Source organism: Protobothrops mucrosquamatus, unplaced genomic scaffold (assembly GCF_001527695.2).
Source record: "Protobothrops mucrosquamatus isolate PMUCROS unplaced genomic scaffold, P.Mucros_1.0 scaffold2687, whole genome shotgun sequence".
Classification (NCBI taxonomy): Eukaryota; Metazoa; Chordata; class Lepidosauria; order Squamata; family Viperidae; genus Protobothrops; species Protobothrops mucrosquamatus.
In genome coordinates, this window is record NW_015388734.1 from 54,075 (window position 1) to 66,967 (window position 12,893).

The 12,893-nt window shown below is 39.0% G+C and overlaps 1 protein-coding gene across 1 annotated transcript in view; it reads right to left on the reverse strand.

Annotated features, from left to right (window-relative positions):
• SMAP1 (small ArfGAP 1) overlaps positions 1-6,722 on the reverse strand; it is a gene marked incomplete at its 5' end in the record, with an annotated part of 40,527 nt that extends 33,805 nt beyond the window's left edge. The window contains 3 exon segments of the mRNA XM_015825562.2: positions 1,937-2,012; positions 3,068-3,153; positions 6,589-6,722. Coding sequence (XP_015681048.1) covers positions 1,937-2,012; positions 3,068-3,153; positions 6,589-6,722 — 296 coding nt within the window.
• Positions 6,723-12,893: the final 6,171 nt, after the last annotated feature.

The following is a 12,893-nucleotide window of genomic DNA, read 5'->3' on the forward strand; positions in this document are numbered from 1 at the left end:
CTTTCTAGAGTCTCAACATCTTTTTTACATCGTGGTGACCAAAACTGGATGCAGTATTCCAAGGGTGGCCTTACCAAGGCATTGTAAAGTGGTATTAATACTTCACGTGATCTTGATTCTATCCCCGTTAATGCAGCCCAGCACTGTGTTGGCTTTTTTGGCAGCTGCAGCACCCTGCTGGCTCATATTTAAGTGATTGTCCACTAGGACTCCGAGGTCCCTCTCGCAGTTACTACTATTGAGCAAGGTACCCCCTATACTATACCTGTACATTTGGTTAGTTTTCCTGCTTCCATGTGACCATTTTACAGCATGGGTGTCAAACTTGATCGCATCAGATGACATAATTGTGACGTATTGCAGAGCCAGGGTGGGCATGGCCTGTGTGTGTGACACATCCAGCCCACGCCGCCAGTTTGACACCCCTGATCTACAGTGTGCTCTTTGAATTACAAAAGCCTCAAAGATTTCCTGAAACTGTTCTACTGCAGCTTATGTCCTTTGACTCCACACTATTTTTTAATAAAGGCAAGCGGCCAGTCCTGCAAGGAAAATCCAATGTATACAACTCTTTCTGAGTAGAAAAATACCAAGGAACTATAACCCAGAGAATTAGGTATTGAGTTCCCATCTCAAACGCAAGCTGCAAACAGGTAGTCCTCAACTTACAACCATTTTGTTTAGTGGCCATTCAAAATTATAATGGCACTGAAAAAAGTGATTTATGACCGTTTTTCACACCTACAACCATTGCAGCATCCTCGTGATCACTCGATCAAAATTTGGATGCTTGGCGACTAGCATGTATTTATGACGTTTGCAGTGTCCTGGGGTCATGTGATCACCTTTTGAGACAATGAGGAAGCCAGATCCACTTAACAACTATATAACTAACTTCACAACTGCAGTGATTCACTTAACAACTGTGAAAAGAAAGATTGTAAAACAGGGCAAAACTCACTTAACTATCTTGCTTAGCAACAGAAATTTTGGGGTCAATTGTGGTCATAAGTTGAGGACAACCTGTAATCAGCTTATAACTCTAGCAACATCAGGAGATACCAACTTCAACTGTGTCTTTGGTTAGTTAATAAGAGACAAAATTAGGAGCTAGACAAACATTTATTCTGATCTGAAGCAATTCTTGTTAAAGCCAATTATTTTACTCCCTCAAGTTCTTTCAGCAGCAATGGGTGTGACAAACTTTCACTTCATATTTCACTTCAGTCACACAATTTTGACAAGTTGCTTGTAACTAATTTCCTACTGATTTTTCCTGATAAATTACCCTATTTCCACTATGAATTAATTGAAATATTCTTTTTATTTTGCATTAACAACAGCACATCTATCCTGTCCTTCTTCTGCATTGTGTTTCCATACCCTGTTCCAGATTTTTCCACTCTTCTTACAGCCCTTAAACTAATATAAGTACCTAATGTATTTTCCTTAGGGATTAAGATTAGAGTTAGATACTATTTCAGACTCTATAAACTGTCTAACAAAAGTAAAGTATTCAGAAACAGTGTTCATGTTTCACAATATACAATCCTGTATATTTAGAGGTGAAATTCTCACTGAATTAAGCCCTCAAATATCCATCAAGATATTTAATTATCTATACAAGTAAAACCAATTATACAATTATAGCAACGGAGATAAGTGTCACTAAAATCTGTTTCTATTATCATGGGATTAGTTCTCTGGTATATATTTAATACCTCTTCTTGGATGTATGTAATACTATTTATAGTATTATTAATAATAATAATAATAACATTGATTATATTAATAATATATTTCATACCTCTTGGATATATGTAATACTATTTATAGAATTAACATTAATAATATTTATATTAATTATATAATTATTTTTTCTTGTGCACATATTACTTCAGAGTAATTCAGAGAAGAGTAATTTATATTTACTTACACTGGTGACATGGATGGCATTTTTGTCATAGTATTTTTTCTTCTCATATTTATCCCTGATAAAAAACTCCACAGCTCTGAATAAGTTAGTTTAAGGAAAAGACAAAATAAGAAAACCAAAAAAAAGATGCATGCATATGCGCACGCACAGACAAACATACACACAAAAGCTATCATACAACAGAGGTTTTCAGTGCAGAAACTGTAATTTTATATAATAATTCTAAAGCTAGAACTGAACTGCTTCAAATTTAGGATGCCTGTTCAATTTTCACTAGTATACCAGAATGTTCTTTCTCATATTTGATTTTTTATAACCTTAGTATAATCATTTTGATACATGACAAATACCACATCATTTTTTCTCCAATTTTTCTATTCAGACTGAATTTTAAAAATGGGAGTTCAATTTTTTTTACTAATATAGCCTCACTTGCACTATATGCTTTACAAAGCTAGTATTTTATCACTTCCCATCAAGGCGCTAGAATAAATTAAACTTATAATTCCAAGCATATTCACTAACAGAAATTAGAATTTATGATGGATCTATAGCTTTATTTAGGATCTATAGCTTTATCCAATCTTACTGATTGGATTCGCTCTTGCTCAACTGGTTTGGAAAACTGGAAGCATGGGGTCAAAGCTGGAATACTGGTGATGAGAAGGATTATTCTATAAGATAAGACAAATTTAGTTTGAGTTCAACCAATTTTCTCAATATAATTTTTTTTTGCATGAGGAGATTTAAGTTTCCAAACCTTCCACTTTCAAAAATCCATCACCATGGTAAGTTCTAATGCGCTATTAATATGCTAACTTTGGCTCTTTAGTTTAAATATGCCAGATGTACCACAGACATCTTTAGTAACTTCACATTTTAGCAATGGGACATTGCTTCCTGTCTTCCTGTATTCTTGAAGCAATTATTATCTTTATCAAACTAAAATGGAAATAGTGTTTTAAGTTTAAAAAGCCTATTTTATTTTTTTTTTAAAAAGTACTTTTACACCTTTGAGAATCGTGACATTTATACTTGGCCATTGTGCAGCATGCATGCATCCATTTTAACATCATCATCATATATAAGTACTCCAATGTTCCTCAAAAATGGAAATGCAAAAAAGGATACTGATCTGTTTGAGGTCTTCGAAAGTTCTCTGGTAAATTAGCTTCATAAAGTAATCTTGCCTTGGTATTTCCCATCTCCTGCATGCACTGAAAGCAATGACAAAAAAGTTCAATTTAGTTTAATGCATGTTGCTACTATAATAGTCATTTTATATAAAAGTCATTATTACGAGACAGAATAGGACACATTCATGAGCAAACATGTAAAAAAAAAAAATCTATAAAAGCCTACAATGTATAAATGCCCAGGTTACTACTTTTGCAGCTAATGATCATTCCCGTAATCTGATAACAGTTATTGGAACTTTTTAATAGTCTTCTTCAAAGAGTATGATGAATGTAAGGCTCTTTGCAAGTCTGAGACATCCATGATAGACAGAGTAGCCTCTCACGCCAAATCATCAATATCCACATGAGAGGCAATGCAGGCACAGAATTATGTACAGAATGAAATCATCTCTCTGTAGAGATAGAATTTTTTTTTAAATTGTGGGCACAGCTCCAGATATTGTAAATCATACTGGGAAAAGCAAGAGACTAAATTCATTATCCATAGCCTCTGATTAACTTTTGGAACTTCCAAGAAGCTGGGATGCCCAGGAGAATTGAAACACAGAAGCAGATGCTTTAGGTAGCACTATTTCTGTAGAAATCGGTAACACGTGTGGCGAGGAATTGCATATGGCTTAACGGCTTGTTTTTAAAATAAATTGTTACTGTCCTATGTTATTATTATTTGTTTGTACCAACTACTGAACTCTGTGCAATGTCAGTCTGTGTTCATAACTAAGGCTGGGTAAGAATGAACAATTTAATATTATAATTTGAATCTCACTCTAATCTCTTTATAAGCAGCTTTTCTATACAGTAATTGTGTTGGCCATCTTGGGTCTACTTGGGGCACTGCATTTTTTTGTGTGTAAATATCTTTTCAGCAGCTGTTATCCTGTGATGGAAATGATTTTTGATAATTTTACCTATTTTACCACCTGTATATGAATTTAAATTAAAAGATGTTCTTAAATTTTAACCTTTTTTCTTTTTTAATAAAATTCCATTTTGTTTATCTCTTGTGAGATTAGTCTATTTCCAAGGAAGGGCAGAACCTTTTAGCAACACAGATCTATGCTATTTGAACTAAAAGGTTAGACTACTAAAATTATTTCAATTCTTATAGTTTGATTTTTTAATCCCCAGAAAGCGAATATGAGAATGCTATATCTCTCATATACCAAGATTAGGAAGATGAAGTTTGTTTGGTATCCTGCTGGAAAAGAGATCCAACAACAGAAATTACCAAGGCGGTGTCCAAAGCAGGACCAGCATATAAAGACTCCAACCCTTCTTGGAGGCAAGGTCTGAGACCCCCAACATCTATATGTAGCCTCAGCCACCCACTATAGCAAAGAACAGGTAGTCCCCGACTTATGACAATCGAGCCCCAAATTTGTTAAGTGAGACATTTGTTTTATGACTTTTCTTGTCACAGTTATGAAGTGAATTATTGCAGCTGATAAGTTAGTAACCCGGTTGCTAAGTGAATCTGGCTTCCCCATTGACTTTGTCAAAAGGTTGCAAAAGGTGATCACATGACTTTGGGATACAACAATGGTCATAAGTATGAACCAGTTGCCAAGCATCTGAATTTTGATTATACGATCATGAGGATGCTACGAAGGTTGTAACTGTGAAAAATGGTCACAGGTCCATTTTCAGTGCCGTTGTAACTTTGAATGGTCACTAAATGAACTGTTATGAGTCAAGGACTACATGGAGCAAAGTTGAATTCCTTCAGCAAGAGAAACATTTAATGCTATAATATTCTTTTTAAATCTATTTCAACAACACATCTGTATTCTTATTTTAGCATGTAATAGAATAGAATAGAATAGAATAGAATAGAATAGAATAGAATAGAATAGAATAGAATAGAATAGAATAGAATAGAATAGAATAGTTGGAAGGGATCTTGGAGGTCTTCTACTCCAGGGGTCCCTAACCCCTGGCCGGTGGACCAGTACTGGGCCGTGGCATGTCAGCAACCAGGCTGCACAAACAAGAAAAGCCCCATCCATGGGATGCAGGAAACAAAAAAACCATGCCCCCTCCAGTCTGCAGAAAAACCTCTCTCCACGGAACCAGTCCCTGGTGCCCAAAAGGTTGGGGACCTCTGTTCTAGTCCAACTCCCTGCTCAGGCTGGGAACCCTATACCATTTCAGACAAATGGTTGTCCAATCTCTTCTTAAAAACTTCCAGTGTTGGAGCATTCACAACTTCTGGAGACAGGTTGTTCCACTGATTAATTGTCCTAACTGTCAGGAAGTTTCTTCTTAGTTCTAGGTTGCTTCTCTTCTTGATTAATTTCCATCCATTGCTTCTTATCCTACAGTCAGATGCTTTGGAGAATAAGCTGACTCCCTCTTCTTTGTGGCAGCCCCTCAAATATTGGAACACTGCTATCATGTCACCCCTAGTCCTTCTTTTCATTAAATACATACCCAATTCTAGCACCATTCTTTATATGTTTTAGCCTCCAGTCCCCTGATCATCTTTGTTGCTCTTTAGAATTTGTTGATTTTATAATTTAGAACTATTTATTTTAAACATCTTTTCTACTGTCATTTTTAGCCATTTTAATAAGTGAATGAAGAATTCCGCATATTAGAATTCTGTTTTTAAATTTTATCATAGGCATAATGATTAAAATTGGTTTGGCAGGCTCAGTGAATTTTCAATTTTGTTTGAAAGCCTCATATCATAAAACAAATAATTCTAGACCCTGATTACAAACATCTGCATAAATATCAAACCATATGGCAGCAAATAAGGATTATCTTACTGCATACTATTATTTCTGTTTGTATAAGGAGCAATATGCAGTAGAACTGAAAACAGACACAAACATTTTACGAAAATTATACAACAGAATTTATATAACAAAAAACAGAGGATAAACATTTTATGAAAAATACAATCATGGAAACAAAACAAACAAATATTAGTTCACCATTTTTCAACATTAAAAATTGATGGATGTATTTTACTACCTAGAACATTATATTGCAAGCTTGAAAAACTGAATATTTAGACACTAAAGTTCTCCAAATTTTCTAGAAGTCAGAATGTACTATTCTGACCTGCCAGAATACTTGAAATAGACCAATTTGAAGTAAGAAAACTTCTGGAGTACTTGGAATGGATTAAATAAGGACTGAACAACCCCTTATGAGTAAGAACCTTTTGCACAATCTATCTTTCGCCAATATCCTTGGTATGTACAAGGTGCTACTAAGATCAGAAAGAAAACTTTTAACTTGAACACTTAAAATAACTTGTTGCAAGATGCAGTTCCCACATAAAAGTGCATTCAGGAAATAATAATACAACTACCTAGAAAAAATTGTTAGTTTTTTTAAAAAAAATATTTCAAATAAGTAAGAATATTCCTTTATATTAACATATATTTTGAAATAAACTCTCCCAAAATCTCTCATAATATAACTTGAATGTAACTTTTTAACCTGTATTTGTTCTGGTGTCCATTGGTCCAAATTGACAGACTTGACTCTGGATATATGCACTCCCAAATTTCGATGTATTCCAGCACATCTGATACAAATAAAGACACCTGTATTCCAGGAAGCCCATCGTGGACCTAAAAGAAATGTATGAAATTAAACAACTGTATTATACCTACAGTATTTAAATATCTATCTATCTATCTATCTATCTATCTATCTATCTATCTATCTATCTATCTATCTATCTATCTATCTATCTATGGGCTAAATTATGGCACGCGTGCCAGAGGTGGCACTCGGAGCCCTCTCTGTGAGCACACATGCCGTTGCCCCAGCCTCGCCTCCCCCGCGACCCCTCCTCACCAGCAGCCCCCCTGGAGGAGAGTCGCCCCCAAGCATGGCCCACGCGAAGCACCACAGCCAAGGACATGGCAGCCAGGCAGCGTAGACAAGACTCTGCTCTCACGCCCCATCGCGCACAGTTGATGCTGCGGGGGGCAGGCAGAGGGCGTGGCCGCCATGGCGCTGCTGGGCTGCCTGGGCGATCTGCGGCGGGCCCTGGAGGCGGTGAGTGGCCCTGCGGGCAGGCGGGGTGGGGAATGGGTGGGGGCGGGGCAGGGGGTAGAATGGGGGCGAGGCCAGTTTTGGGGCACTTGGTCTCTAAAAGGTTCACCATCACTGATCTATCGTATAATAAAAACAACTTGTTTTCAGCCTTCTCTAGATTAAGGACCACTGCAATCAGTGCAAAGTCCCCAGAGCACGCCTGGATCATATCATTGAAATTCAGTAGTATAATATCTACTTTGTTGCACTGTGAGATTCTTCTACTTTTATTTCATTTTTTTACAACCCATCTCAACACCTAGCCTCTTGGTAGCATAGAATAGAAAAAAAAATAAGATAAAAACAAAAGGAAGACATAATTAACAGAAATCGTGCAGATGGCAGAAAAATTTAATCCTGCACAAGAGTAGGGTACAACAGTACTGTTTTAACAGCTTTGCACAATGCCAAAAAGGAAGGGGCTGCTTGAACATCTGGAAGCAAGGAGGTCCATACACAGGCTGCAAAAGCTATGGTCCCCACTTATTCTATCACCGCTTAGGCAGAATAGAGATACCAAGACAAGTTTTTTTGCTGTGTTCTTGCCAGACGGGCATACATAAAACATGGCATTTTGATGCTTAACCGCTGCTATGCAATAATAGATCTCTGTAGGCTTATGAGCTTATGTAATATCCATATAATGAGGGCACCATCCTCAAATCTTCAGATGATTTATCCCAGCAGATTCATGTGTATGGGGTGGGCACTGAACCTTATAGTACTTTGTACTGAAATATTCATGGCCTTAAACACTATCCTTCCTATCCCCTGATTACAGACCGCAACTGCCTGCTCAGATAGAGCAGAGGTACAGGACCCCGATTCCCAGCCCCTATAAGCTATCTAGGAAGATACTATACTTGACGGTTTCAAATGTTGCTGAGACATCTAATAGAACCAGCAGAGGTGAGTTCCTTGGATAGATAGTCATTCCTTCACTGGGTCTGAATTTTGACTGGCAGGAATCAAGATAAAACATTTTTTCTAGAATTGTCTGTAACTGTTAGACCAGTGATTCTCAACCTTTTTAATGCCGCCACCCCAACCGGTCGTAAGTCGAGGACTAAACCGGTCGTAAGTCGAGGACTAAACTGGTTGTAAGTCGAGGACTACCCAACCAGTCGTAAGTCGAGGACTTTCCCTGCCCGGGAGCACCGTGCATGCGTGGTTCCGCCCCCTGCGCCAGCCGAGGCGTAGCTGGCAAGCGGCAGAGACGGAGCAGGCCGACCACCAGCTGGCCCAGCCCAAGGGAGATAAGGCACCCGCCGGAAAAGGGGGAAAAATGGTGGACAAAAAAAATGGCGGACAGCCTTGCTTGGCGACCCCCGTGAAATGGTCGATCGACCCCAAATGGGGTCCCGACCCACAGGTTGAGAACCACTGTGTTAGACCCTGTGAGGTTGGCAATCTAAGGAAACATTTTCTAGAAAGTTCTTTATTGCTTGTAGGGTAATGTAAATGAAACCTGAAAGCCTACCAAAAGCAATTCACCCACACAACATACTGTATACCTAGTATAATTAAGGTGGAATCACTCTCTTACATCCCCCCTCCCCTGGATTCCAGAATCTTTTCTGCAACAGCCCTGACTCTCCTGGTTTTTCCATCTAGGTTTTCCATCACAGTTGCTGAGCCACCAGCACCATTTCAAAAACTATCCTTAAAAAGTATCAGAAACAGTTGGGTCAAAGGAGCATGTCTTCAAGGGAGAAAAGAACACAAATATCTCTTTTAAAATAGATGGCATGATACTCTCTCTCTCTCTCTCTCTCTCTCTCTCTCTCTCTCNCACACACACACACACACACACTCTCTCTCTCTCTCTCTCTCTCTCTCTCACACACACACACACACACACACACACACACACACACACACACACACACACACACACTTTTTTAAAAAGCACTGAATATTTCCCAGATCCAGCTGCTCACCCTCTCCACCCCAACTGCCAGATGGAGCCAGGGAAACATGGCCAAGCCTACCAGTGGCATAACTCACTTCACAGAAGATTTTATCTATTATCTTTGGCTTAGGAAGCTCAAACAGATCCAGATAATAACATTAGACCCTGTTTCGCTCATCGCATTAACTTTATCTGCCAAGAAACTAACAAAATCATTCAGGCATCCTTCTTTATAAAGGCCCAGGTAATTCTGAGCAGGTCTGCCAAGTGGTAATCTGCAAACAATGAGCATAGTGAAGAGTTCTGCTCTTATTGTTATTTTATAGACTTAAAAACAAGCTCCTACAGTGCTCAATTACATCCATTTTGGGTAACACCACAGCAGAAAGCGTTTAGAAAGAAAGTTGTAATGAAATAAATGTAGAAATAAATATGCTAAGGGTCTGTAAATGAAAATACATCCATTTCCATTTTGAAACCCACCCAAGCCTACTAAAAATGCAAATTGTTTTAAGATTTTCAGAACTGCCACCTGATGACGTCACCCCATTTATGGGACACCTGCAAGGAAAAAATGTTGCACTTAGCCAAAAATTAAAAAATCCATTTTGACCTAGTTAGCCCACTTCCACATGTACTGCAGACAAGGATGAACTGAACTATTCATAGATTGAATGCAGCCCCAAATCCATCTCTCTGTCAAGATCAATTATAGACAAAATGTCACTAGAAACATTAGCTCAAATGGAAAGATTTAAGCTATCATGTATTGTCTAGTAGAAGAGAGGTCTATAAACGAAGTGCTGTCCAAACTCTAGAAGGAGACAATATACAATCTGTTGGAAATCGTAGGTAGCCTGTACATGTCTGATTTTTTTCCCCAAACAACTTTATTTGAAGTCTTAATTCTGAATTTTTGAGACTATTAGCCCTACTGAACATAGTAAGGTTGAAGAATCTTGAATCGAGAACGAAACATACAATTTCATACCAGCAAACAATTATAAATTGTCCATTTCAAAGTAAAGCGGCTTTTGTGTCTAACCCTCCAGCTATTTTTTTCTATAGCTCCTCAGGATTTACAGTTAATATGTGTGAAAGCTCTTCAGTCAGCACACTCTGTTATTGATTTTTGTAAGCTGCTCCAGGAGCTTTCTCAAGTTGAAAGATGGGATAAAAATACTTCTGATGATTGTGTTGTTATCCTGGTACAGAGCTGCTTGTTTGGTTAAGGCAAACTTTCTATCCTCTCAAGTGGGTTTTAAGAGGTTTATCCAGATATTGCTAGAACTGAAGTTGTTTATCTGTTTAAAGCGTTTCTACCCATCAATCCAGAAGTCTCCCAGACAAGCTAACAGAACATTAATAAACCATAATACAAGACATACCCAAACTTATTACTGAAACATGTGGCCAAGGAAAAGGGGGATTAGGGGAAAGGGGGGGAAACCACAACTTTTAAAATTAAAATTAAAATTAAAACTCTTATGGGAAAAACCAAGGGATAAGACCACAAAATGGAGCTGGTTTCTCTGCAGTCAAGCAGAAGGAACTACTCTGAACCAGGACACAAAATCAGAGACTTAAGATTCTCCATGTCTTTAACTTATGTTCACTATCAGTGAAGCTAAATTACCGGTATGTATTAAACAGGAAAGGTAGTCTTGGCAACATATTTAGACATTAAAGCTTCAAAAAAGATCTCCAATAAAGATGTATGTCCAGGAATAGTTTATACTTGCATGTACTGTCAGCATTTTGCTTGGGCATTAGTGTGACTTCATGATGCATTAAATGTGGAACTATGTAAATGTGAGTAGATAAATAGGTACCACTTCGGCAGAAAGGTTACTGCTTTCTGTATTTTCATGCTGCCTACATGATGACGGAAGCGTCTATCAGACAATACAGGCTCCCTCAGCTGAGAATCAAAGATGAGCTCCCCCTTGAGCCGGTTATAACTGGACGGGGAAACCTTTAAACATTTTTTTCTTTGCACATAGAGACATTCACTAAGACCTCATAATCCTAATCAGTGTAACGGGGGGGGGGGAGGGGGGGAATGTCAGCTGCTATATCTAAAGTTAATGGGAATACTTTGGCTTCCCCTTGATCAAACAACTCATTTGAAATTTACAGGGACTGAATTCTTCCTTGGGAGACCATGGTGTCATGGACTTTCTTATATAGAAGAGTGAAACTACTATGTAAAACAAAGAAAAAAGGGACATAAAACCTTCCTGGGGTCCCTGGGAGTTAATTCTCTGCCATTTTACTCCCAATAACTATTCTTCTTTATTTGCTTTCTTAGGGGCACAGAACTATACGAGAAACTGGCACTAGGGAATTCATGCACAGAGACTGAGGAAATATAATAGCTATGCTTCTTCTTTTCCCTGACTTAAGAGGACTTCTGAGGAATAAAATGACAAGCAGCACACTAGCATTTCCATCTTCGGTGCTTTTAGGGATTGCCCTTGCTGCGACTATCCATGAGTGGAAAGTATGATGGTGCTTCTCTGTACTGAGCCTTCCCATAAATTGTACCTCCATATGCACTGCTGTTGAGCCAGCTTTCTTACAGAGCCCTGGTAGCACAGTGGTTAGAATGCCAATTTGCAGGCAAACTCTGCCCACAGCCTGGAGTTCAATCCTGACAGGGATCAAGGTTGACTCAACCTTCCATCCTTCCGAGGTTGGTAAAATGAGAACCCAGATTTTGGGGGGCAATGTGCAAATAATGCCACTATATTGTAAACTGCACAGAGGGTGCTGTAAAGCGCTGTGGGGCAGTATTTAAGCCTAAATGTTATTGCTATTAAAGCAGTGGTTCTCAACCTTTTTAATGTCGCGACCCCCAACCGGTCATAAGTCGAGGACTAAACCGGTCGTAAGTCGAGGACTACCCAACCGGTCGTAAGTCGAGGACTTTCCCTGCCCGGGAGCGCCGCGCATGCGTGGTTCTGCCCCCTGCGCCGGCCGAGGCGTAGCTGGCAAGCGGCAGAGACGGAGCAGGCCAACCACCAGCTGGCCCAGCCCAAGGGAGGTAAGGCACCCGCTGGAAAAGGGGAAAAAAATGGCGGACAGCCTTGCTTGGAGACCCCCGTGAAATGGTCGATCGACCCCAAATGGGGTCGCGACCCATAGGTTGAGAACCGCTGTATTAAAGGGAAGCTATCTTTCCAGAATACAAAGGATGACGACAAGCAAGAACTACTTGCCCGATGAGCACTATAAGTCCAGAGGAAAGGTGGGCTAATCATCACTAGTAACAGGAAACTGCTGATCTCTACTGTATTATTCCACCCTCCAAATCTGCACATTTCTCAATTCCTTGAAAACACTGAAGACAACTCTAATGGGCCCTGAGATGTGGCACAAGTTTCCTCTGTTACTGCTTTCAACATAGCCACAGTGGGAAGGTTGATGGGACAGGAGGGATGGGAAATCAACAACTGTGTCTCTTGGGGCTGCTGTTCAAAAAGATGAACCCTGAAAATGGCAGCCCCAATATTTGAAAAGCTCTCCCTAGGTATCTTGGGAGAATATAAGCTTTCCCAGGTCTTCAGAGGCCATGGGTGTCTGGGGAAAAATAAAAGAACAAAGGGAAAGGAAAAATAGAAAGAGAAGAAACTGCTATCTTCAGAAAGAAGAAAAGCTTCTGATTTTTTTTGTTCTCACATATAGTCTCTTATACAAGAAGCCTGAGATCTGTCAATAAAAACTCTCTGCATAAATTCCAGCACAAATGTTTGAAGAAGAAAAAAACAGTAGTAGCACATTTTTA